At 48.7% G+C, this 26,501-nt stretch overlaps 1 protein-coding gene across 5 annotated transcripts in view; it reads left to right on the top strand.

Moving 5' to 3' along the window:
* TBC1D5 (TBC1 domain family member 5) overlaps window positions 1-26,501 on the top strand; it is a 2,224,639-nt gene that overhangs the window by 1,315,197 nt on the left and 882,941 nt on the right. For all 5 annotated transcript variants that reach the window (XM_085630445.1, XM_085630447.1, XM_085630444.1 and 2 more), the window contains 3 exons: window positions 1,665-1,715; window positions 3,540-3,609; window positions 8,018-8,190. In XM_085630445.1, the coding sequence (XP_085486571.1) occupies window positions 1,665-1,715; window positions 3,540-3,609; window positions 8,018-8,190 (294 nt within the window). The remainder of the gene's footprint in view (window positions 1-1,664; window positions 1,716-3,539; window positions 3,610-8,017; window positions 8,191-26,501) is intronic.

Raw genomic sequence — 26,501 nt, 5'->3', positions numbered from 1 at the left:
GGTAAGGGTAGATGGATACTGAGGGGGAGACACGGGGGTGGGGTTCCGAGGGGGGGAAATGTGTGATTGCTATAAATTATTGGGCTGTAAAAGCGCCATTCAGGAAATGCAGAGAAACACTAAATCTGCTGTACGGTGAATTAAAGCCGTGTATATGTTCAATGACTATCAACCCTCTCTTCACCATACGATGTATGAAGCTTGTTTTTCAATAAAAGTTTTATTTTTTTAATGTACTCATGATAGACCTGCTAAACATATGTGAGGTCTTCAGATCTGATGTGTCTTCCTGTGAGACCATGGGTTGTGATGTCACTTCCTGTGATGTCACACCCGTTCTGCCTAACTTGGTGAGTCCCCCACTTCTTATTATTTAGGATTTGAGTCCTAGGGACACCAGTTAGTGAATGCACAAGTCTGTAGTCTAGAATCCAAACACTTGGACAAACCAAGCTAAAGGTGTTTTACTACATTGTGATGTGCTGTGTAGATGTTACATTCATTCAAATCTCGAACCCCATTGCGCCAGCTGGGTTATACACACTCATGTCTGCAGAGTCATGGCCTTTCATAGGCGGAAGTGAGAACACGCCTCACTGCATGAATACTGAAGAAAGACTAAAACTGCAATGCTTTGGCGCGCTACAGATGAAAAAGGCGTCTCCGTAGCTCCAAGTGATAATGTGTAAGTACACAGTGATGACGATGTGTAAGTACACCTAGTGCTCACAGACCCATAGAGTCTGGCCGGCAGACCGCTGACACTTCGGTTTCTCCCAAGGCCGGACTAGTAAAGTGTAGAGTTATGTTGTCGTCACTGGAGCCTCTCTGTAACCTTCTGCTCATACTTGTGAGCACTATGGCCTCACTTCTCTCTCCTAAAGCCACCAGCACTGGGCCGGTGAGGTGTCCAGCAGTGAGGCTTGTTACCTCTCAGGCTGACCTCTGCACCCGCTGGTTCCCCATGCTGTGATATCCTGGACTTGTGGTAAGTACCGAGGCCCCCCGCTGGGACACACACACTCCGATGAATCATGTTCATGGAGCCCGAGTCTTCCCTTGGAGTGTTTTCACTCACTCTTCTAGTGAGTAGCGAGTTAGTGTGTCCAGCCCTCTCAACCTACCTTGGCGCTCCCTCCCCCACCAGGCTCGAGCCGAGCGCCCACCCCCAGAATGAGAGACAGGAGACGTCATCACTGATTAATTACTCTTCGAAGCAATAGAAATATAAGCTATTAAAACAAAATAAATGAATGTTGTGCGTTTGTACGTTTGAACCCGCGCCATATTTTCTGTTTTTGAACAAACAATGATAGATGGGTCCGTAATTAATTCCTCCGCCGCCGGTGCGCGCGAGAATATCCGGTGACGTGCGGTAATTTGTAACTTTGCATAATTAGACGGTTACTTCATTGAACTGCAGACAAGGTAGCTAATTTGTTTTTGATCTTTGCACAAGGGAGAGGGCATGGAAGCCACTCTGTTAATTACGCAAACAACGGGGCCGGTCCACCCCGCCCTGCGTGTCTGTGCGGAGATGACAGGAAGTTCTTGGACACCCCCTGCTCAGGGCTGACCAACTTTGTTTTCTACAGTGAAACTTTTGGTACTTTTTGAGAATGGTTGTTTGCCTTCTGATTAAAACTAAACTTCTCCCTTTACAGTGAAGAGATGAAAGCCCTTCTGGACCCGGAGTATCTGGAGCACGACGCCTAGTAAGTTTCCTCTTCTTGTGTTCACTTTAATGACGTCTGGGAATCGGAGTGTCCCACAGTCTCCATGTCACCAGGCCCCTGATCTGATACTGAAGCCCCACTGGTCTCGCTGAAGGTAATCAAGGGGTGACCCAAAGTCTCCATGTCACCGGGACACCAGGCCCCGACCTGGTTCTGTAGCCCCACTGGTCCAGCTGAAGGGACTCATCTGACCCAAACTATCCATGTCACGGGACACCAGGCCCGACCTGATACTGAAGCCCCAGTGGTCCAGCTGAAGGGACTCATGCTGACCCAAACTATCCATGTCACGGGACACCAGGCCCCGACCCGATACCGAAGCCCCACTGGTCCAGCTGAAAGGATTCAAGGCTACAAATACCAACCCATCACTTTGGAAAACCAGACACCGGCACCTCCGACCTGGTGTTTCGGTGACCCGAGTCTTGTGATCACAGAGTGTGGGACGCGTTTCCATAATCTACATGCATACTTATAAACCATAAGTGCGAAACACAAACGGTTAAAAAAGTGAACTGCTCCTGTGAGGTTACGCAAGGTTCTGGATGTTTGGTATTAGTCCCCCCTACTCTTAGTGTCATGTGTTAGGCCGCCATGGCTGGTCACCATGTGTGGGACTTGTTTCTATAACCTATGTGCATACTTACAAACCATAGGTACAGAAGACAAACGGTGAACCGCTCCTGTGAGGTTCTGTATCTTTGGTATTAGTCCCCCCTACTCTTAGTGTCATGTGTCAGGCCGCCATGGCTGGTCACCATGTGTGGGACTTGTTTCTATAACCTACGTGCATACTTACAAACCATAGGTACAGAAGACAAACGGTGAACCGCTCCTGTGAGGTTCTGTATCTTTGGTTTTAGTCCCCGCAAACTGTCAGTGTGTAGTGTTAATCCACCATGGCTGGTCACCTTGTGTGGGATTGGTTTCTATACCTTACATGCACTCTTATAAACCATTAGTACAGAAGACACATTGTAAAAGATGTGCAACTCCTGCGAGGTTTTGTGAGGTTGTGTATGTATGGTTTTTGTCCCCCCTACTCTTAATGACTAGTGTTAGGCCGCCATGGCTGGCCACCTTCTGTGGGATTAGTCTCTGTACCATACGTGCGTACTTACAAACCATGCATGTATAGGTTTAGCCCCTCCTAAACTCAGAGTGTAGTCACAATGGCTCCTCCGTTGCCAGATTTTCATGGTCCTCATCCTGGGTAGATCTGTATCCAGTTAATCTGAATAGAATTACTTACTCAGCCTGTTTACATGGCTTCAGACTAGTTAGGTGCAGTATGTTTCTCAGGGCTCTTAAGGTCCTTGCTTGTTCCACTACTGGCATGGTACATTAGAAGGGTAGGCTGGATCCGCCTTCGTGGTGGCACCTGGTCGATGCTTCTCCACCTCAAGCCTAGATGTGCTTCATTGACATGACCTCATTGTTTCTTGCTGCCAGATACCCTTTCTGCCCTATTTCTCTATTAATTCTGGTGCCGCGGCCAGGGCGACTGACTCCGGAATCTGGGGATCACGGTTCAATCGCCGGCGGCAGATTAGCCCAGCACCATGTGACTCTGGGCAATAGCTTGCTTAATCTTCCCGATGGCCCCCAGCGCCTAGAGACCCTTATGGGTGATTGTTTGCGCTTTACAAATGTGGATTATTATTATTACTACAACAGACCAATAGTCCTGGGTAGTCCCGAAAGCCCTTGTACTTGTGTATAACAGCATAGGTGTATCTTTCGATTGTCATGCTTACGTTCACATTCCTTGGTCTTTCCTTAATATATCTCTTACTTTTGCAGTGCTGTGTTTTCCAAACTGATGCAGACGGCCGAGCCCTGGTTTTCGTCGCTGGAGCACGATCTTCATAAGGTATGTGTGGCCTGGCAGTGGTACCTCGCTTGTAGTGGGGAGCTCGGGGTACAGAAATATGAAAAGAAATAACAGATCAGATCTTGCATTAACTAGGTCCTTGCGGCACATCAGTCTAGATCTGTCCTTCGAACAATGCAGATTACTGCGGAAAATGGAAGCAAGCTTTGGCAAATCCAACAGGTCTGGGTTTAATACGCCAACAACAGCCAGCGCTAGCACATTCGATTGGAGGACACAGGAGACAGCCAGCAGGAATTGAGATAGTGGAACTAGTTGTAAAGTAGTCACACACATGCAGTTCAATGCAAGCTCTTGAATGGAGGTGGATTGATGCATCCAAACAGCCAATTGCACAGGTAAAAGATGTCTATTGCACCGGGCCTGTCCAGGATGTGATTGACACAGTATAAATGGCTGAAAAAAGCTTGTCAAAGAGAGCCAATGGTCGAAAGGGGCGGACCCAAAGCCCACTCTAAGTATTGTTAGTAATAGGTCAGTTTGACATCTGTGACATTAAATCTCTGAACTAAAAAGATACCTGGGCAATCTTCAAATTGGGCGCAGGTAGGCGGGGACGGAAATGTGGTGCGCTCAGGAAGAGCCAGGAAAGTTGGATGAAAGTCGGCCTACAGTTTAACGGTACATGTACAGTATTGTTATAGACTGTGACAGAAAAACAGACATGATGGAAAGCAGTAGTAAAGCTGGATTTCTTTTCATTTTGGGGGGACAGATCGAATTTTAAGATGGCTTAAGTGGGGTTAAGGTACCTGCTGTAGACATCTGTGTATCTAGGAGGTGTCCGAGTATCCTCCTGGTAAGACAGGACTGCTGGGAAACGCACTTGCTGCAGGGATCTGGCTCCAATCTGTGCTCATAGGTGTGATTCACCTTAAAGTAGCTCAGAGTCAGTGTGCCTACTGCAGCGCATTACTGTGAGCACCCGGCCAGAGGTTCGTATTGGAAGATATCTTCGTTTGTTGCAGACATCCTTGAGTAGCTGCTGGTCACAAGGTACAATGCTAGTAAGATGTCTCACTGAGTAGACATTTCCTGTAAACATGGGGATGTAACCTACCAGGAAACCTTTGAATCCTTCGAAGGTTGATAAACCGCGATATGGCTGGTTCGCACTCAATGCAGCACGGGTGGAATGGGAACAGCCCAGAAGAGAGCAGCCGTGGTGGGCACTGGAGATCACACGAGAATGGCGAGGAGAGAGATGAGTGGGTGATTGAGCACCGGGGGTAAAGCCTTAGTAAAGGAGCGCGAGGAGAGATGGGGCAGACACGTGCCTTATGGCTCAGGATGCAGGGAAGGAGTGAGAGGAGACACATGAAGGAAGGAGACGTGAATACCGCAAAGGGAGCGGGGAGAAAAGAAGGAAGATATAAGAGATACTTACATGATTTAGTGGATATAATGTAATAAACAGGGGACTGGAGTAGTTTGATGGATTTACTGCGGAGTATGAACTATTTCATGGAGTGGGACGCATGACCGATGCGGGTGAAACTGCGTGGACGTAAACGCAGAAAAAGAGGGGGCTACGGTGTACGCTGTAAGTTTACAAGGGCTAGTTCTACTGAAGTAAAGGTGAGGCTTTAGAGCAAACTGTTAAGAATTGAAACTTGTTGTAGGAAGGAGCGGAAAAACAAGGCAATAGCTTCGTGCAGAAATTGCACTCAGTAGATGAAACCCAGCGTTGGCCCAGCATGCACTTCAGGCGTTGAAGGAAACTCCTGCTCACAGCAAAGTGAAGTCTGAAAAGTATTTATTGCAGACATGAGTGGTCTTTCAGTCCGAGAGTAAGCCAATAAGAGGATTTCCTTACACCGCGAATGTTTACAAGCTCTGGGTCGATTCTGGCTCCTGGGTCTCCCAGAACTTCACAAGCCAATAAGAGCGCAGAAGGCCACCTCCGCAGAGTAAGAACAAAAATGTACAGCTCATCATTGCAGTTTAAAAAAATATATATTTTCTCTGCCAAGTGTGCTTTTTTCAAAGTGTGTATTAAAGAAGCCCAGAACTCTACTCAACAATTATATAAGATACTCGCTATACAGAGGGCTCATCAGTTGGGATTTATAAAATGCGGTAAATTACCCATGAGAGTCTGAAGGCGCTGAAGTTGCTAGCTGCTTTGCGTTGCTCTGTTCATCCGAACAACCATGTCTTGGGTCCCTCTGAACTGAGGAAAAAACAAGGAGAAGCAGTGAAAAACGAGGGAACAGCAGGAGAAAGCGATATGAGAAACGGGGTGGGGGAGGGAGGAAGGAAAAGCAGTAAAAACGAGGCAAAAGTAGGAGAAAGCGATATGAGAAACGGGGAGGAAGCAGAGCGGCGCAGCAGCACGGGAAAGCTGGGCCTGGGATTCACTTCTCCTGTCAGCCCCCTTCAGTCAAACTAACTCTAGATTTATAAAACGGCATTAGTGACTTCTACCAAAACATCATAAAGCTCAAACTCAAGACAAAAAATGAATACCTATAAGTGAGACCAAGGCGTCCACCAGCAACATTTCCCCATTTAAGGAATTGAAACAATTTGATCTTGTGGCCCACCTGATGGTATTATGCAAGTTACTACCCATCGTTCAGCGGGCTCACCATCAGTGTTCTACCACCGCATATGGTCAGAAATATTTGATGCTAGTTCACAGGTAATGCACGCGCCTTGCAGTGAGTTCCCTACTCCGACCCTTTAGACTGGACTTTTTGTCTCTCCTGTGAAAGAGCCCAGCCTGGATCCTAGCATTCCAGCTCAGCGCACACACATCCCCACTATACCCCTCTTTGCCAAAATAGTAGAACTTCATTCAAAAGTCACTGCAAGAATACCTTGAATGAGACCTCTTCTATTAAATCCAGTTTTATGCCCAAACTGAGCACAGGCGTTGTAGAGCCACTCTTTGAAAGCCGATATAATGGCTTGCTGTGATCTGTTTGGATCTTTCTCTGGACTTTAGCTTCAGGGACCATGCGCTGCTTCTTGCACACTTGGATCGGGCTGAAATCTCCAATGGATTCATTCATTTCCCACAGGTGTACATTATTGAATGCACCTTAGTCGTTTTATATCCGAGTAGAGATTACCGCTTTGTTGGTCGGTCTAGGGGTTTTCCCTGGCTCCACTACTTCTCAGTACTATGTGGTCCCCCTGGAAGGTCTCATTGCAGCTCACTTTCTGAGATTTCACATGTATGTGGATGAAACCAAATCATCATGGATCTAATGAAGACAATCCTGAAGTCCATAGCATTTCTCTTCCAGGCTGCTATGCAATAAGGACCAGAGGCCAAAAAATGTACTCTGAACACTAAGGCGTCTGAGATTCTGATACAGTTTCTGACTCACTCGGCCAGATACACATTTGACGGACTAGACAGACGACTTAACTCCCCAATTCCCCAAACTTACTTTTGATGTTTCTCCTGCATCTGTTGAAACTTGACTCAGTAGCCAGTATCTTAACGTCAAGCTATGCAAAAACACATTGATTAGAATTAGATGGAGTTCGATAAATAGAATTGGGTAGATAGAAGTTGATAGGCTAGATTTAGCGTGGAAAGTAGGGCTAGTCTTCTGCCAACCCTGCTGGGATGTTTCCCTAGTTAACTTGCCCTGAAGGTCTCCATCATCTGTCCACTGCTGGAATCACCTTGGCCTTAGTATTCCGGTCCGTAGCCAGAACTAAATGTAATGAGGCAGCTTTATTCTTTTGTGCTAGGCTCTGCTTAACGCCCATGTCCCTCAAATCGGACACAGGAGTCAGATATATCATAGTTACAGGCACACTGTAGGCCAGGAGGCATACAATAGCTTTCCTATATGCCCCAAACTCAAACCAAGACGCCTTCCTCATTTCTTTCCTGATAGACTTTGTGACCCAACCATAGATAAATCTGGCAGCGTCACTGACTATTGGGCCACCTTCTCACAGAAAGTGAAGCATTCATTAAAAGATGTGGGCTGAGAGATCCTTGGCTAGAAAAACATACAGAACAGGTGGGCTGCACCTTTTTTTTTACATACACTTATGGCATATTCTAGAATGGACTACTCCTCAGCTAATTATACTTTTATGCTCTTATGCCCACAGTCCTTGATACAAAATGCCACCCAGTAATAGTTTCGGACCAAGCCCACTATCGCGATCAGTGGCGTTGGATCTAGTTAGTGCCTCTGTGGGGTGCCGGATAGTCCACTCTGCAGTCCTTCCGGATTCAGTAATAAGGGCAGAACTAAAAGAATAAATTACTGACTTCTTCCTTTATTGGAACACCTAAGCTTTACTGCATGTTTTAAAATGTATGTACTTGAGCTTTCTCTGGTTAGTTGCGACCTTCAACTTGTTGGACTTGCTCTCGTTGTGTTTTTGACCGTTTTTGATGGTTTATCTCTAGGATAAAGATGGGCTCATCACGCCAGCACCGTTTGCCAGGCCCCAGGACCATGGGCCGTCCATTGCCATAGTGACCAAAGTGAACTTCATCCAGGACCAGCTGCTGAAGAAGCACGACATTGAGTTGTACATGCACCTGAACCGGCTGGAGATCGCGCCCCAGATCTATGGACTGTAAGTCTCTCAAAGCCTCGCTTTGTCCGGTCGCTGCGGCTGCTATACATCTTGTGCTGTCTAATGTATTGTTTGCCACTGTACGTACTATTGAAAAATGCCCAGGTTGTATGGAAGAGGAGTATGGAGGAAAGCGTGGCGCCGACAGCCATTGAGAGCAATTTCCTAGTAGAGCAGGATACATGGCTTGTCTGAGTGTTCAATGTATTCGAGGTCTTGCTGTTTCTTGGTAGTGTTTGCCGTGCGCTGGTGAAGTCTGGTTCATGGCTCCTCTGAGCAGTAGATAATTGATCTTGTATTTGGCTTTGCTGCATGTTGCATTCTTGCCAACATTGGTGCCAGGGCATAAGTGCTAGAACAGAGGAGTGGCCAGATGACTTCGATAATTGATTGGCGTTTGGTGAGCACCTTGCAGCATATGAATGTTTTCGGTATCCTTTAGAAGTGAAAGTGGCGCTATAAACTAGAAGGCGGAACATGAGTCTTAAGGTGGTCATCTATTGAATGATGTCACAGCTAACCTCGAACCCCCATCAGACACCAACCACAATGGACACTCTGGAGCTCAAAATCCAACTGGAGACTGACAAAAAAGGAGCATTCCGGACTCCAAATCCCAGACATCTTTAAAGAAGCCTGAGTTCTGGAACCCAAAGCCTGACCAGACCTCATTACACAAAGGTACATTTTATAAGCTAAAACCTACCAGACATCCCCAGAGAGCATTCTGGAATCCAAAGCCTAACCAGACATCATGAAACAAATATGCATAGTAGAATCTAAAACCTACCAGACATCCCTAAAGGGTATTCTGGAATCTAAAACCTAACCAGACATATATGAAACAAATATGCATAGTAGAATCTGAAACCTACCAGATATCCCTAAAGGGTATTCTGGAATCTAAAACCTAACCAGACATCATGAAACAAATATGCATAGTAGAATCTGAAACCTACCAGACATCCCTAAAGGGTATTCTGGAATCTAAAACCTAACCAGACATCATGAAACAAATATGCATAGTAGAATCTGAAACCTACCAGACATCCCTAAAGGGTATTCTGGAATCTAAAACCTAACCAGACATCATGAAACAAATATGCATAGTAGAATCTGAAACCTACCAGACATCCCTAAAGGGTATTCTGGAATCTAAAACCTAACCAGACATCATGAAACAAATATGCATAGTAGAATCTGAAACCTACCAGACATCCCTAAAGGGTATTCTGGAATCTAAAACCTAACCAGACATCATGAAACAAATATGCATAGTAGAATCTAAAACCTACCAGACATCCCTAAAGGGTATTCTGGAATCTAAAACCTAACCAGACATCATGAAACAAATATGCATAGTAGAATCTAAAACCTACCAGACATCCCTAAAGGGTATTCTGGAATCTAAAACCTAACCAGACATCATGAAACAAATATGCATAGTAGAATCTAAAACCTACCAGACATCCCTAAAGGGTGTTCTGGAATCTAAAACCTAACCAGACATCATGAAACAAATATGCATAGTAACATCTAAAACCTACTAGATATCCCTAAAGGGTATTCTGGTGTAGTGTAGTCCCAATAGTACCCTGTCATGCAGGATCTACGACGTTTACGGAAAACATATACTGTGGGTCTGGTGGCAGACTGACTCCGTACACCCCGCCGCATATATTAGCCTATGGTTTGCATTAGCTAGCTCGCAGTGACACTAGAATCTCCTGCTATCAGAGAGATTTGTTTTTGCCAACCTTAAAACACAATAACCTCAGATTCGTGGAAACAATAGATTACTTTTCACCTAGTCACTCGTGCTTGCTTGTTTTTGCTCTGAGAGAGATACAGAGAAGAAAGTCGAACGTGCTTGCAATAAGAATTTATTGTACAGTAGTTCTTCTCATGTAGAATATGTGCGCTGTTACAACTGTAACACAGTAGCAGAGATATAGAACCAACCAGCAGTACAGTGAATAAAAATAAATTGTATTCTACCATTTTTCAATAGTCATGAACATATACATGAATAAGAAAAAGCATTTATAAAATGAAGTGCGTACTCCAAAGATGCCTGACTAGATGTACCTAAGTGTACCTAGCATGTGCGTAAGTGCTATATAGCCTGAGTCGAAGAGCCTAAGAGCCAAGAACCCCACTAGGCTTTAGAAAAACCCCCATACCTGAATAGTGAGAGTGTGGGACTTCGTCCTGGATTTGAGCTGGACACCCCGCAAGGGATCGTCAGACCACTGTCAGCTGGAACGATGACATGCCGGAGCTGCAGCGTCTCTGGTCAGTGTGTCGGCCGTGAAGTCTCGGGTCCCTCCTGCCTTCTGATAGCAAGAGGTGCTGTATTTATACAGTCTATGTACGTGTGTTACCCATTGTTAAGTATGAGGATGACGTTGGGGATTAAACCTTGTGCGTTGATGGGAGAGGTGAAGTATACCCCCAGGAGAGTGTACTCATCAATTATTCATATGTGCTGAGGATGACGTCTTAGCAATATCGATTGGGAAAAACCCACCCTCCGCATGGAACTAGGTGAAAGGTTTAGCTCATAAAAGGCTGCAGTCCTTATAAGGCGTGATGTCCATATAAGGCATTCTGTCCTTATTTGAATTTATGTCCTTATAAGGCTCGTTCATATGACATAACTGTAGCTGATGTAGGGAAAGTGTACGATGTTCCCTGGACCTATAGTAGGGTACCGATATGAAATATAACACTGGAATCTAAAACCTAACCAAACATCATGAAACAAATATGCATAGTACCATCTAAAACCTACCAGACATCCCTAAAGGGAATTTGGGAATCTAAAACGTAACCAGACATCATGAAACAAATGTGCATAGTAGAATCTAAAACCGATCAGAAAACACTAAAGGGTATTCTGGAATCTAAAACGTAACCAGACATCATGAAACAAATATGCATAGTAACATCTAAAACCTACCAGATATCCCTAAAGGGTGTTCTGGAATCTAAAACCTAACCTAACCAGACATCATTAAACAAATATATGTCGTGGAATCTAAAACCTAACCATGCCTCATCCAACAAAGAGTATTTTGTTAAAAACCCATCATCAGACAGAGGCATTTTGGAATCAAGACCCTTTTAGACAAGATCCAAGAAAGAGGTATTGTGGCATCCAGGCCCTCTCACCAGACAACCACCCAGCACCTCCATATAACACAGCTCACATGAGTGTTACATTTAGAATACACCACGGATGCAGCCACATGCTATCCAGTTAAACGCTTTTAATACATCTCGGAGAGTAATTAATGATCAAAGAAAATGTCCATTCCATTTCCATTACAATTGTTCTGTGGTAAAATGTAAGCATGATTTAAAAATTACGGACAGAGTAATTTTATCTTAAGAGGGCTAATTTGAGCATAATTTGTTAGTCACTGACCCTATGACTGAAAAACAAAGCTGTCCTTCGCTGTGCAGAGACAAATGACCTTAGCCAGGCAGCCTGGCACCCACTCTGATACACCGCAGTTATAGTCTTGTTACCTATGCCCAGAGGCGGGTAGACAGCTAGGACTGGTAACCATCCCAGCAGAATGTGGGGTCATTGCTGTAACTTTCACTGCCTGTTGGCCAGAGACCGACACCTAGAACCGATAACCATTACCACGCACTCTGGATGAAAAGCCAAGCTAATGTCTGACTGTCACCTGTACAGGGGGCTATAAGAATACAGCGCAGTGTGGGTACATCAATGTGATCTGGACTGGTCTATGATTAGAGAAACCAAGAGGTACTAGCCACAATCCAATCCATCTCATAGTTCATATGCAAACAAACACAACATACCTGCAACTTTGTAGGTGTTCACTGACTTTTATCGGGGTGCCCTACCCCAAAATGGCTTCATTCACACCCCTAACACTCTAATTGTAAATGCACCACTTCCACAATGCTTGCACGCATTTTGCAATCTGAAAGAGACACGTTAGTGATAGATTCCTTACCTTAGAAAATCCCCAGGCATCAGACTGGATCCGGAAAGTTTTTGGCAGCAGTACCCCTGCGCGTCGGTAGGCGTCGTCACACGGCTCTGCGTATGTCGCTGGCGTCGTAGTCGCCGAGATGACGTCACTAGAGCTACTTAGATGCCCCCACGTGCACTGACGTCAGTTTCTTCTTTTTCCGCACCAGCAAGCGCAGATTCGGAGAGAGCGCTACATCCAGTCAAGAAGTTTGACTGAGTTTCGGAGACTTTGATCTCTTGGTTTGTCAAGAATCGACTTCTGGTGCAGTAGGGATGCCTGGGTTTAAGTCCTGTGAGGACTGCCATTGGAACATGTCGGTGACGGACCCGCGCGTTGTGTGTCTCGTCTGCTTGGGGCATGCCCATGACCCCGAGACGTGCCCCGATTGTTGGGCCATGGTGCCGAAAGCTTTGCGGAAGCGTTCCCGAAAGTTGCTGGAGGCCCGGCACTCGGTTCCGCGCCACTCAAGGTCCTGCTCCCGTGAGAGGTCCAGGAACCGGTCGCGGAGCCGACACCATCGTTTGTCGGAATCGGGGACAGGTAAGTCCAAGCGCCATAAAAAATCGAAGAAGTGCCGCTGCTCTTCGTCTACCCCTCACCGGTCGCGGGACGCAGTGGAGTGAGCGGTTGGTCACTTCCCTGCAGCTCCTGTGGGTCCTCCGTTGTCCGCAGCCTACCCTCCTTTTCCAGGTCCGTACGCGACTCCGGAAGAAATACAGGTATTCCTGTCGGCCATGGGCTGTTTGTTTGCCCCATCGGGTCCCTCCATAGTGCCTTCGGGCCCCGCAGGGAGGATCTGCCCACGTGCTGTCAACTTTAGCCCCGGCTACGCCGGCCAAATTCCCATGGTTCCGTGTTCAGATCCAGAACCGGCTCCGGCTCCGGCCTCGGCGCCGCGTTCGGATCCAGAACCGTCTCCGGCCTCGGTGCCACGTTCGGATCCAGAACCGGCTCCGACCTCGGCACCGCGCTCGGATCCAGACCCAACACCTCCGGTTCCGATAGCGGTGCCTCCTACTGCACCGGACACGGGTGAAGTACTGGGTTTTTCAGAACCAACCCAGCGGTGCCAGGGGACACACCCGAAGACTTTGAATTCTTCCTGTTTCGGACCACAGAAACACAGAGTCTTCTAGGTGAAGTCAAAGATCGTATTTATTGGCTGCAGACCAATCACAGGTATCCGAGAAGTACAACACGGTGTATGTTCTCAGGAGACTGCTCCTAACCAAAAAAACAGTCTTTTCTTAAATACAGAATATTACGCTCTGGGCAACACCGCCCCTATTTTACAAGTGGTCGTTCACATATTTTCGCTTCAAAGAAAGAGCACAGTCATGATGATAATCCCACATTTCAGCTCGGTCGGCACATAATTATTTACCCAGCGAGGCTCAGAACCCTCATCAGATATCAGCAGACCCCAATAAAACGGACACCTCCTACTCGTAAAACAAGCCATAAAGTAGGAAACAGAGTCCGGTGTGAAAGGGATTAGTCAGGAGTCGCGTGGGATACACGACTTTATGATGTGTTGGGCCCTGATGCTAATCCCATAAGGCTGCAGTAAAAGGAACCGGCCGGGCAGGACTGACCTCGGGCAGCGGAGTCAGTTTGCATAGGTCACAAAGAAGTCAAGGAAAGATTGCGTGTCCTTTAGGCCTAGGCATGGCCTCAATGCGCAGCCTATGTGAGGGCAACCACAAAATGGTTACCCTTTTAAAATGGAACCCGAGGGTTCGACGTGTAGTATCGTATACACGGTGGTTTCATCGGGGAAACATGACGAAAACACTCAAACATACCGCATTAGTCATTTGCGGTTCGCTGATACCAAAATCGGCAGGGTAGGACCATGCTACCAACATGGTTCCGAAATTTACAGTACCACAGGGGGGGGGGGGGGGGTCGGATTTTTATCCCTTCACCCGGGCACCTCGTCCTTATTAGCCTTTAAAGAAGCCAGTGGACGAAGGGGAGTACTGGGAGGGGTCTGGGGACCCACTCGCGGATCACTATGAGGATCACCCGGACTGGGATAACAATGTGGAGGATCCTGTTGAATTGTACGTCTCTCCACACCCTGGAACACTGTCCCCTTCTTCCGTAGCTACGGGGGAGATTGGTACATTTTCAGTGGTATTGCGTAGGGCAGCTGAGGCTCTTAACCTCGAGCTCCCTACAGTTCCAATCATGACTTATCTCCTAACTGAAGTGCTTCAGCTGGCGGCCTCTTTGGCGGAGCCGCAGCTGCCCATTAATGACGCTTTTTCTGATGTTCTTTTGGGGACATGGTCGAAGCCCAACACAGAGGCTCCTGTGGATAAATGTGTGGCACGACGCCATCGCCCGGCTGTGCGCGACCCCAGTTTCCTAACACAACACCCAATGCCTGAGAGCCTTGTTGTCCAGGCCTCGGCGTCTCCAAGCGCATTCCCTTCCGCACCTCCCGTAGGAAATCCAAGAAGCTGAAGCAGTTTGGGAAAAAGATTTTCTCGTCTGCCAGATCAGGGCTGCGGTCGGTGAACACTGCATGCCTTTTGGGCCATTATTCCTACTCCGTGTGGGACATGGTGGCGCAGGTTCTGCCTCAGTGGACACGCAGGCGGTGCTCTCCCAGGCTATTACCAAGGTGGGAGATGCTGCAAAATTCACTATCCGTTGTGGCCTTGCCACCGCCGACTCGCTTGGCAGGGCGATTTCCACAACAGTGATGCTCCGCCGTTACGCCTGGCTCAGAACAACAGGCTTCTCGGGGGATGTCCTGACTACTGTGTTGGACATGCCCTTTGATGGCATGTGCCTCTTTCATGACAAAGCGGATAGCACGTTGGAACGTTTTAAGGACTCCCAGGCAACGGCCCAGTCCTTGGGCCTTTCCACCACGCGCACTCCTTAGGGGTCTGCTTTTCGCTCCTTTAGTGCGCCCAAACGCATTCATTTCAAAGCCGCAAGCCTCCGCAGCAGCAGTCTCAGCACAGCCGCAGACTGGGACCCGCCGAGGTGGGTCATGGGGCCAGCCGGCGAGCCAGTCCACCACCGCCCCTACCACCACTGCCTCCACACCTTCCCAGTCCGGTGTTTCAGGCCCACACTTGGTGCTTCTCCAGCAGGAAGTTGCGGCCCTCTTGGCCAAGGGGGCCATCGAGCACGTTCCAACACCAGAAGTAGGTTGTGGTTGTTATTCCCACTACTTCTTGATTCCAAAGAAGGACAAGGGCCTGCATCTTATCTTAGACCTCCGAACATCAATCGCTTCCTCCGGAAGGAGAAGTTCAAGATGCTCACACTTACTCAGGTCTTGTCTGCCCTAGAACCGCAAGACTGGATGGTAGCGTTGGACTTGCACGATGCTTAATTTCCTGTCCCCATCCTGCCGGCCCACCGGCATTACCTGTGGTTCACGGTAGGCCACGAGCACTTTCAGTTCATCGTGCTCCCTTTAGGCCTTACCAGCGCCCCTCGGGTGTTCACAAAAGTGATGGCGGTGGTCGCAGCACATCTGCGCAGATCAGGGGTTTCAGTCTTCCCCTATCTCGACAACTGGCGGTTGAAGGCGGGCTCGCCCCAGGCAGTCGCCTCCCACCTCTAGACTACGGCCGACCTCCTGCATTTGCTGGGGTTCTCCATCAGCGTGCCAAAGTCACACCTGATTCCCTCTCAGAAGCTCCTCTTCATTAGAGTGATTCTGGACACGGAACAATTTCGGGTTTATCCTCCCAAACAGCGAGTCTGGGACATTCGGGCTATAATTCCGATCTTTCAGCCCTTGTCCTGGGTTTTGGTCAGGAAGACCCTGAGGCTGCTGGGCCTCGTAGCCTCCTGCATCCTGCTGATCATTCATGCCAGATGGCATATGCGGGCTCTGCAGTGGGACCTCAAGTTCCACTGGACGCAGCATCAGGGAGACCTGTCCCACTACGTCCAGATCTCGGAGGCACTGCACGCCACTTGCAGTGGTGGCTCATGGACCAGTGTTGGGTCAGCGGCACATCCCTCTCCCTTCCCCAACCGGAGCACACAGTGGTGACGGATGCGTCCCTCCTGGGATGGGGCGGCCACATGGGAGAGTCGGAAATCGGAGGTCTCTGGTGTCCGGCGGAGTCCAAGCTCCATATCAATCTTTTGGAGCTCAGGGTGATCCTACTTGCACTGAAAGCATTCCTTCCCTCTGTCAAGGGGAAATTAGTGCAGGTGTTCACAGACAACACCACCGCCATGTGGTACTGCAACAAGCAAGGCAGGGTGGGGTCGTGGACCCTGTGTCAAGAGGCTCTACGCCTTTGGACGTGGCTGAAACGCCAGGACATTATCCTTGTGGTTCAACACTTGGCAGATTCTTTAAACGCCAGGGCGGACAAACTCAGCCGCCGGTGCATGATGGATCACGAATGGCGTCTTCACTCTGAGGTGGCACAAGGTCTCTTTCATCAGTGGGGAGAACTTGGTTAGATCTATTCGCCACCGAAGAGAACGCGCAATGTCGGCAGGTGTGTGCGTTGGAGTTTCCAAGGCGGCACTCGTTTGGAGACGCTTTTTGTCGCGAGTGAAGTTGCATTCGGTTGTACGCCTTTCCGCCTATACCACTACTACCCAGAATGCTGAAGAAGATCAGCCGCGACCGGGCCCAAGTCACTGTTGTAGCGCCGGATTGGGCACGAAGAGTTTGGTATCCCGAGCTACTCAGTATGAGCGTGGATCCCCCGATCCGACTGCCTCTTCGGGAGGATCTTCTGTCGCAGCTGCAGGGGACGGTTCTCCACCTGAACCTGTCGAGCCTCCACCTCCTTGCGTGGACATTGAGCGGCATCAGTTGATTACATTTCACTTGCCTCCTGAAGTCTGTAATGTGATTCTGGCAGCCAGGTGTCCCTCAACTAAAACTGTATACGCCTGCCAGTGGAACAAATTTGTGGCATGGTGCACAGCGCAAGCTGTAGATCCCCTTTCTGCCCCTCTTTCTGAGTTCCTATTGTTCCTTCTTTCTTTGGCCCAGCAGGGCTCTGCTCTGTGCACTATTAAGGGCTACCGTTCTGCTCTTTCAGCCTTTCTCAGGCTGCCTGATCAGCCCTCTTTTCAAGTCCCCTGTTGTCAATAGATTTCTCAAAGGCATTACTCGCCTTTTCCCTTCTATTCCTTTTGTGATGCCTCAGTGGGACTTAAACCTGGTTCTCACATACTTAATATGCGCTCCCTTTGAACTTCTTCATAACTGTCCTTTGCGGTTATTAACTTTGAAAACTGTCTTCCTGGTGGCCATCACCTCCGCTAGGCGTGTGAGTGAGCTCCAGGCTCTTTCCTGTAAACCTCCTTTCCTGGGGGTTCATCCGGACAAGGTTGTGCTTCGACCACGTCCCTTCTTTCTACCGAAAGTAGTCGCTGCCTTTCATCTTGGGCAAACTGTCACTCTAACCACTTTCTTTTCGCCTCCGCACCCTGTCAGGAAGAAAGGCTCCACCGTCTGGACCCAAAACATGAGATTTCATTCTACCTCAACCGCACACAACAGATCCGGGTGGATGACCAGCTCTTTGTTGGCTACATGGGCACCAAGAAAGGCCAGGCTGTACACAAGAGAACCATCTCCCGCTGGGTTGTCTTGTGTATTCAAGCCTGTTACTCTTTGGCTAAAAAGGATCCTCCAGGAGGGTTGCGTGCCCACTCAACCAGGGCGACAGTTGCTTCTACAGCTTTGGGACGCGGTGTCCCTCTTCAAGACATCTGTCATGTGGCCACATGGGCCTCACTGCACACTTTCACTAAGCACTATTGCCTTGACAGTCAAGTCCAGAGAGACGGCTTCTTTGATCATTCGGTTCTCCGTGACTTTCTGGTGTAATCTTTGGTCGCACACCCACCACCGGAATGGATATTGCTTGGGTATCTATTCTAAGGTAAGGAATCTATCACTAACGTGTCTCGCTCAGATGCACAAGTTACTTACTTGTGTAACGATATATCTGTAAGAGACATTAGTTAGTGATAGTTTCCTTACCGCCCGCCCATCCTCCCTGTTCTGCGAACTGATTTCTAGGGTTAAGATCATCCCTTTCAGGACCCTAGTTTCAAATGCACCAGTAGTCTGTCTCTGGCATGGCTCTGTGTTCCTGGCGTGGAAAGTTGTGTACAGAACTGACGTCAGCGCACGTGGGCGCATCTAAGTAGCTCCAGTGCCGTCATCTCTGCGACTACGATGCCAGCGACGTATGCGGAGTCGTGTGACGACGCCTACCGACGCGCAGGGGTACTGCTGCCGAAAACTTTCCGGATCCAGTCTGACGCTTGGGAATATTCTAAGGTAAGGAATCTGTTACGAACTAATGTCTCTTAAAAATATATTGTTACACAATTAAGTAACTTGTGCTTTGTGACTGCACATGAAAACTTAAAATTCCACCAATTTTGGCTCTTGAAATCAAGATGTGAAATGTACTTTTAGAAAGGGCTTTGTGTGCGCACAAAGCTTCCACTTTGTCTTTTAATTGATTCTGTGCTGGTCACAACTATGTGTCTGTTGCTGCCTGTTGAACTGACTGTCCCAAGGATGTTGAATTAAAGAGTGACCAATCAAGGGTCACTCTGTCAAATAATCTGTGGTGTACGCAGCCCTTGGACTACAAGTACAACCTGGTGTATTATACTATGTAGGCCTTCTGAGGACCAAGCCTAGAAGGGATTCAGTGCTTAGGGCATTACTGTCTGCTTGCCTGTCGTCCAGTACTCTATCTTTGTAGATAGGGGGACAGAGGCGCAGGTCAGAACACTCGCCCACGAGTCTCTGCCGGGCCCGTCCACAATCGCAGGCCCATCAGTCGCCGCTGGTGGCTTTCCTTCAAGCTCCGGGTGATACAACCATTGGCCAAGGGGTCATTAATGTTGACCGGAGACCAGCTCTTCCACCGTCTTACGCCAACACCCCAGTTGTAGCAGAGATTCCTGCTTTACAAGCAAGAAATGCGGTTTTCTTAGTTTCCTCCAGCTTTCAACTTCTGAACTCTGGTGTCTCGAGGTTTGAGTTCCAGCAAAGACCCCAGCCCCTAATGCTGGGCCCCTATAAATTGTGCATTCATATTTAAAAAAATACCTACAAAGCACTATTGTTTGGAGTAAATGCATCCTGCAATAAGAGGCCGTCAGATGAAATGATCAGTGAGTTTAGGGGGCTGCGGGCTGGGAATTCGCGCACCATCTGCCCCCCCAAAAAGGAACGCACCCGCTTAACCCCGGTGAGCTCAACTCTCTCTGGGACCAGCGGCTGCCTTGGAAACAGTAATGTGCTGTTCTTACAACAGACACAAGCCACCGAGAGAGGCGAGGGTGGAAAGCACCAGCCACCGAGAGAGGCGAGGGTGGAAAGCAAAAGCCACCGAGAGAGGCGAGGGTGGAAAGAACAAGCCACCGAGAGAGGCGAGGGTGGAAAGAACAAGCCACCGAGAGAGGCGAGGGTGGAAAGCACCAGCCACCGAGAGAGGCGAGGGTGGAAAGCAAAAGCCACCGAGAGAGGCGAGGGTGGAAAGCACAAGCCACCGAGAGAGGCGAGGGTGGAAAGCACAAGCCACCGAAGAGAGGCGAGGGTGGAAAGCACCAGCCACCGAGAGAGGCGAGGGTGGAAAGATGCGAGAGGCGACAGGTTTCCTCCCCGAGCTCGTGTTTGCTTTACGCCATTTGTTGCAGACTTGCAGGAGCGGTCTCCCCATGGCGCCTTTTTCAGGACTGACCTATGGAAAGGCGCGATTTTCACCGCCCCTTGAAGACATCGAGGACGGACTCGGGGTATGGCAGGATGGCCCTGGGTGCGAGGCCTGGACTGAGCCTCGCCACAGCCGCAGCTCGCCCCCAGTGTTGTAACCTTTCACGCCCGCTCCAGCGCTCCCCGCCCCTCTTTGCCTCCCTGACATACTTCTGGGCTTTCCCTGAAACTCCGAAGAGAATCGTAAAATACCCCAGGGGAGGGTCCGTTCAGCGTTCACCGTTCGAACTCCCGCCCTCCAGTGACTAGGGAAGGTGCATCCCGGTGAGCATTGCTGGACTCTGGCATACAAGGAGATTACAAGTACATGCATGACATGAAATGCTGTGGCATGTGCACAGAGGCTGAGCGCCATTGACTGACTGGGAGATTCAGGGGGGCCACTGGAAGGATGCGATTGTGTGGACGGGGCCTTTTTGACATAGTTCTAGATTGGCCTCCTTTGCCAAATAATCCATCCTCAGCTGCATAATCCTCAGATTCTAACAAAAAAAATATTGTTTCTACCGCAGCCTGTTCAAAAGTTACAAAAAATGCAGCAACACGTGTTGCTGCCCAGTGGCAAGCCCTTTGCAAAGGTTGACCAGTCCCTTCCTTTTGCTTATTGCTGTAGTATTTGGGTGTTCAACTGGGACTAATGAAGTGCAGCCGATGCCTAGACAGTGTAAAAATGACAAAATAATTAAGCAATACCATTACAATTTGTGTGCATTACACCGCATAATTTGCCTTTTCTTGACTCATAATTAACCCTGCCACATAATTTGGCCCTCCCCTGCTGCATAATTCCGCAGGCCCTGAACACCAGGGCTTTGAACGGCCCTGAATAGACCTAGCCACCTCCAGCCCCCTCTGCGTGATCTAGAAGCGTCCCACTCCTCCTCGGAATAATGGGGATCCTCTCCCCAGAACAGCATTGATGCAGACTCTCCTTTCAGCTCGGCTGAGCCACAACCCACCTGCCGATCCTCTTGCCGGACCGCTTTCCCACTATGGCCCTCGCCCACTCTTGTACCAAAAGAAACGGCAATGGGGGATACAATGGCCTCCGCACTCGCAAACGGACTAGCATGCGGAGCCGGTGGTGACTCAGATTAAAAGCTCTCTACTGGGCTCTTCCAACCATGCTAATTACGTCTCGCAAGGCAAGCCCTCGAGTGGATGGGCTGCATGAAGATTGAACACGGTTTGCGTGCGGGGTGCTAAATAGACGTTCAGAAGGGCCACTCGGCCTAGTTCACCATGCGTGGCTGGAGTGCTTCAGCGTTGGCATTACAGGGCTTCCTAACGCCTGGAGATATCTGGTTGTCTCGAGTATTTAATTACTACCCACTTTGTTGCTCGCCATTCTTACCAGCTCCCTTTGCTCTTGTAAAGTTCCAGTACATGCTGCACAATGAATAAAACAAGAGTTCTCAAGTGGAGCGAAACCAGGGATTTTTGCCCTCTGTGAATGAGAAAACACAGGCCAGCTCTCTTATATTTAGGCTGACAGAGCCTTTATCCCAAACTCTTTACCTTGGCTTTCTGTATGAAACTTCTTCTCTTCACAGTTACTTTTTTGGGGCCACGTGTTTTCGATGTCCCGAAATATTGGCGTGTAGGCTCCAAGCAGCCCCAGTCCTGCTTTTGGAATTGTTGGGCCGAACCAGTCAGAGCTCTGGGATGCAAATCTAGGGGGTCAGGTCTTGCTGTGACCACTTCACTTCGGACACTAAACAGACAGCAGAAGGTGCTCTGGGACTGTTTGCCACAAATTTGAATTAATTTGCAACATCTCCGGGAAAATCAAACGCATAAACGATGACGGCAAGAAAGTTTGCAAATAGTTGAAAGCACTGGTAATGGGCTGTCTAGTATTCAAACCCTATCTTATTTGGACACTGTGCCCCTCTAGATAGGGGGGCACCTTACATAAATCAGTACTGACCCTTCTCCTTATGGGAACAGTCCATCCTGAGCTGCTGGGAGAGGGCCCCCCCTCCAGAAGGGGCTACTAAGAACCCCAGACCGGTTTCAGCCTTGTTAGGCCCCGTCAAGTGCAATCTATCTTGGAGCCTGTGGTACATCTCAGTAGCAGTGACATCATGACTCGTCCTTGCTACGAGCACGTGGGGCCATCCTTGTGCAAAGAATACCTTATTCTGTCCACGAGTCTTATGACCCTGTACCTGGACTGCCAGGGTTGGATTGGGATCAAACATCGGCCCGGGCACACCAAAAAAAAGTGGCCCACGTTTGCGTATTGCCTTTCCGCAAAACAGTGCTTCAGCGAAGTTTTATGTAAAGAAAGAGGGTAGGGGGAATGTTTTATTAACTTCACTTAGATGAAAATAATGCACAGATTAGTTCACACTGCTGAGCCACACAGGAATGCAAGTGAGACCACTTCAGCGCAGGCCCCCTGCCCCCGCTCAATCCGCATACATTAATGGGCTGGCCCAGCGAGAGGAAGGGAGTGACCCCTCTGCCCATCTGCCTCTAGAAAGGCCACTCGGGCACCCACTGGGCCGCTGGTGGCATCCTAACACAGACCGCCCCCAGGCTGCCCAGAAAAGCAGCCCACAGCCGGGACTCTGCTCCCGGCCCTTCGGCCATTGCCCGAGTGCCCGCGTTACCAATCTGAACCTGTAACTAATTGCTGTATTTGATTGCGCCCAAGTTGCCAATGGATGGCTGCCCTAGTTTATTAATAGGAGCCCTTAGTCCGCCTCCGAAGGACGTCCTGCGAGAGCTGATAAATATTAGGTATATACAGGGCTTTCAGTGGGATGAAAAGACTGGGGGGTCTCTCAAAGGAGTGTGGCTAATGTAATTAAGGGCGTGGCCTACAAACACGTAAGCTAAAAATCTGTGCTTAACATAGTGTGCCACCCGATTTGTATTTTGCTGTTTGTCATTGCATCCAGATATATGATACAACACGTAACATCATACCTACAACAAGTCATTACTATTGGCTTTGTCAATGGCTGTTAGTAGCATAAGATAAAAAAGCAGCAATATGGCTTGTATATAATATTGAAAAAACTTCCACTTAAAGCCCTGGTGACACCACGATAATGTTGCTACTCCTGCGTTTCAAACAGAGAAGGGAATCCAGAGAGAAAATGCCTCTCTTTAAAGGATTTCCCTTCCACTACAACACTCACATGGCATGACGCCATGAAGTAACTTCTCCACTAGTGAGAAGTGAGCAGTGTGAGCAGCGCACACCGATGTGCCTGCGGTCACTGGACTCCGGAGGGAAACGCACCGCCTGTGCCAGGGCACAAAACAGAGCCCGATAGAGACCCGTTTCGAGGCCCCCTTAAAAAAAAACTGCCGGTGCTCAGACCCGGTGAGACCTCACCCGGCCCTCTTTCAGCCCTGGGCATTTATTATTCAGGTTGAGGGGGTCGCCCTACTCTTGGCGTTTAGGGCAGTAATTGTGTGCCAAGGTGCCCATCTAACAGCTGGCGGGCTCTTGAACTAGGCCGAGCTGTGCAGAGTTTGGGCAGGGACAAGCAGTTCCCTTTCTGCTCTCCTCCAGTTGTAAAGAAAAAAAAAACACATCGTAAAGCCTGCTGTAATAAAACGCATCGGCTGACCAAGGTTTCATCGCTCACGCCTAGCATCAGCCTGCTGTGCAGAGCCAGGGACAGGCAGCCACGGGCAGTTCTTGCTCTGTCTGCTCCCCCCACCCCCTCTTCCTCCAGTAGTGAATAACGCGGCGGTGCTTACACATCATAAAGCCTGCTGTAATAAAACGCATCGGCTGGCCAAGGTTTCATCGCTCACGCCTAGCATCAGCCTGCTGTGCAGAGCCAGGGACAGGCAGCCACGGGCAGTTCTTGCTCTGTCTGCTCCCCCCACCCCTTCCTCCAGTAGTGAATAACGCGGCGGTGCTTACACATCGTAAAGCCTGCTGTAATAAAACGCATCGGCTGGCCAAGGTTCCATCGCTCACTCAATAATCCATTAATACAGCCGCGCTGCCCTGGCGTCTTCAGAACACCAACTCCGAGGTAATTGTATCAGCCGGGCCAGCTGCTAGTTAACAGCAGCTGCTGGCGGCGCCACAAATATGCTCCGTGGCTGACATCTTTATCTGCAGTCTTTCAAGGGGAGCCCGGATGCTCCTGCCGTGACTTGTGTGGCGTATTTACATCTATATAATTATTTTATTTAAAATAGAAAAGCAAAATGGAAGCATTGCATGTGGCAGGGAGGAGTGCGTACAAGGAAAGGGCTGCCTGCAGGGAGCAGGTGGAACGGCGTCCCTGCCACCCTCTGAAGGAAAACCCAAAATGCCTTTCAGTGTGCAGGTGTTTCCTTGTTTCACTTTCGATCACAGTAATATAAAAAGCATCGTTTTTGTGTGGGTGAAGGACATTTCCTCTGACCTGCGTGCACTACACCATACATTTCTGCCCTCAGCAGCGAGATAGCTCTGCGGGTTGTAGCCCCTGAAGAAAGAGGTTTTCAAATCCTGCAAGTCACAGGTTCGAAGGCTGCCAGGTCCCTTCAGAGACTCAAATGTCGATAAAAGAAGCATCTTTCTAAACTAATTAATGTACTGCTCAGTGATAGCGGCCCGCTGTGTCAAGTGCCCGGTCACAAGCGAAGCGAAGCTCTGGTTTGTCTGCGACGGATGCTGCGAAGGGACACATGGACTTCTAGTCAGTTTCGCAGAGCCCGCCTTCACTACACTGGAGTGAGGCTGGTATCGGTTTTGCAAATTCCGCCAAAAGGGGTGCGGAAAAGTGATGGAGGCCTACTAGGGGTAGGAGCATTATAACTTTTTTTTTCTTTTCTGACTGCTTCACCGGTCTCTTTTCAAGGGTAGAAGCTGCAATCAGATAAAGTGGAATAGTGCAAAGGATGCTGGGGAAGGCAAGACAACTGCGCTTAATATGTATGCCACCTGCCCCCCGCCCCCCATTTGTGGTTTACTCGGTTGCTCTGGATAAAAGTCGGTTGAGGAAAAATAAGTGCCAGTCCCCAAAACTGAGTGTCGGTGGGGCCCAGCCTACAGCCATTGGTTCAAATTAAGCTCTGGTAGCCCCTTACATCGCTCTATGTCCACCCCACCCTCAGTAGCAGCCCGTCCCCTGGAAAATTGCGGGGGGGGGGGCAGACCGGTTGGAGGAGGGAGGTGGAGATGGTTCGGGGGCAAAAAAAGAAACCAAAAAGTACCAGTCTGCCCGCATCGCGCTCATTCCGCTTCTGGCCCTGATCACCAGCTCCCCGCCGCCCTGCTGCCAATCCCGAAGCTGCTCTCGCATGACAGCGGCTTCAGGATTGGCCCGCTCCCAGGCAGCGCTCTTCCGCGTTAGTTGCATCTCACCCATGTATGTGAAACAGTTAGCACAATGAGTCTGGCCAGATGCTGCTTGGGAATCAATGTTTTAATGTGCGGGTACTGAGTACCTGCACTTTATTTAATATGAAAGAGCACTTCTCAGCAGTGGTACATTACTTTTAATACGAGAGTACCCCGACTTCTCAGCTGTGGTTCAGTACTTTTAATGTGAGGATACCCCGACTTCTCAGTTAAGGTTCAGTACCTATAAAAGCTAAACACCAGCCCTTCTTGGCTGGAGTTCAGTACTTTTAGTAGGAAAATACCAACACTTCTCACCGGGGGTTCCGTACTTTTTAAAGCTAAATACCAGCACTTCTGAGCTGGGGTTCAGTATTATTAATATGTAAATACCAGCACTGCTCAGCTGGGGTTCAGTACTTTTAATATGTAAATACCAGCACTGCTCAGCTGGGGTTCAGTACTTTTAATATGTAAATACCAGCCCTTCTCAGCTGGGGTTCAGTAGTTAGAAAAGCTAAACACCAGCACTGCTCAGCTGGGGTTCAGTACTTACATAAGCTAAACACCAGCACTTCCAAACTGGGGTTCAGTATTTATAAAAGCTAAACACCAGCACTTCTCGGCTGGGGTTCAGTACTTTTAAAGCTAAATACCAGCACTTCTCAGCTGGGGTTCAGTATTTTTAATATGTAAATACCAGCACTGCTCAGCTGGGGTTCAGTATTTTTAATATGTAAATACCAGCACTGCTCAGCTGGGGTTCAGTACTTTTAATATGTAAATACCAGCACTGCTCAGCTGGGGTTCAGTAGTTAGAAAAGCTAAACAGCAGCACTGCTCAGCTGGGGTTCAGTACTTACATAAGCTAAACACCAGCACTTCCAAACTGGGGTTCAGTATTTATAAAAGCTAAACACCAGCACTTCTCGGCTGGGGTTCAGTACTTTTAAAGCTAAATACCAGCACTTCTCAGCTGGGGTTCAGTATTTTTAATATGTAAATACCAGCACTTCTCCGCTGGGGTTCAGTACTTTTAATAGTAAAATACCAGCACTTCTCAGCTCGGGATCAGTACTTTCAATAGATAAACACCAGCACTTCTCAGCTCGGGATCAGTACTTTCAATAGATAAACACCAGCACTTCTTAACTGGGGTTCAGTACTTTCAATAAGTTTTAAAAGTGGAAGGGCCTCGTGTTGGGTTTGCTTCAGAACCATCTGTTCCAGAGCGAGCCCC

Source organism: Triturus cristatus, chromosome 10 (genome assembly GCF_964204655.1).
Source record: "Triturus cristatus chromosome 10, aTriCri1.1, whole genome shotgun sequence".
NCBI lineage: Eukaryota > Metazoa > Chordata > Amphibia > Caudata > Salamandridae > Triturus > Triturus cristatus.
Note: the sequence above shows the minus strand (reverse complement) of the source record. Positions and strands in the feature narration are given on the sequence as shown.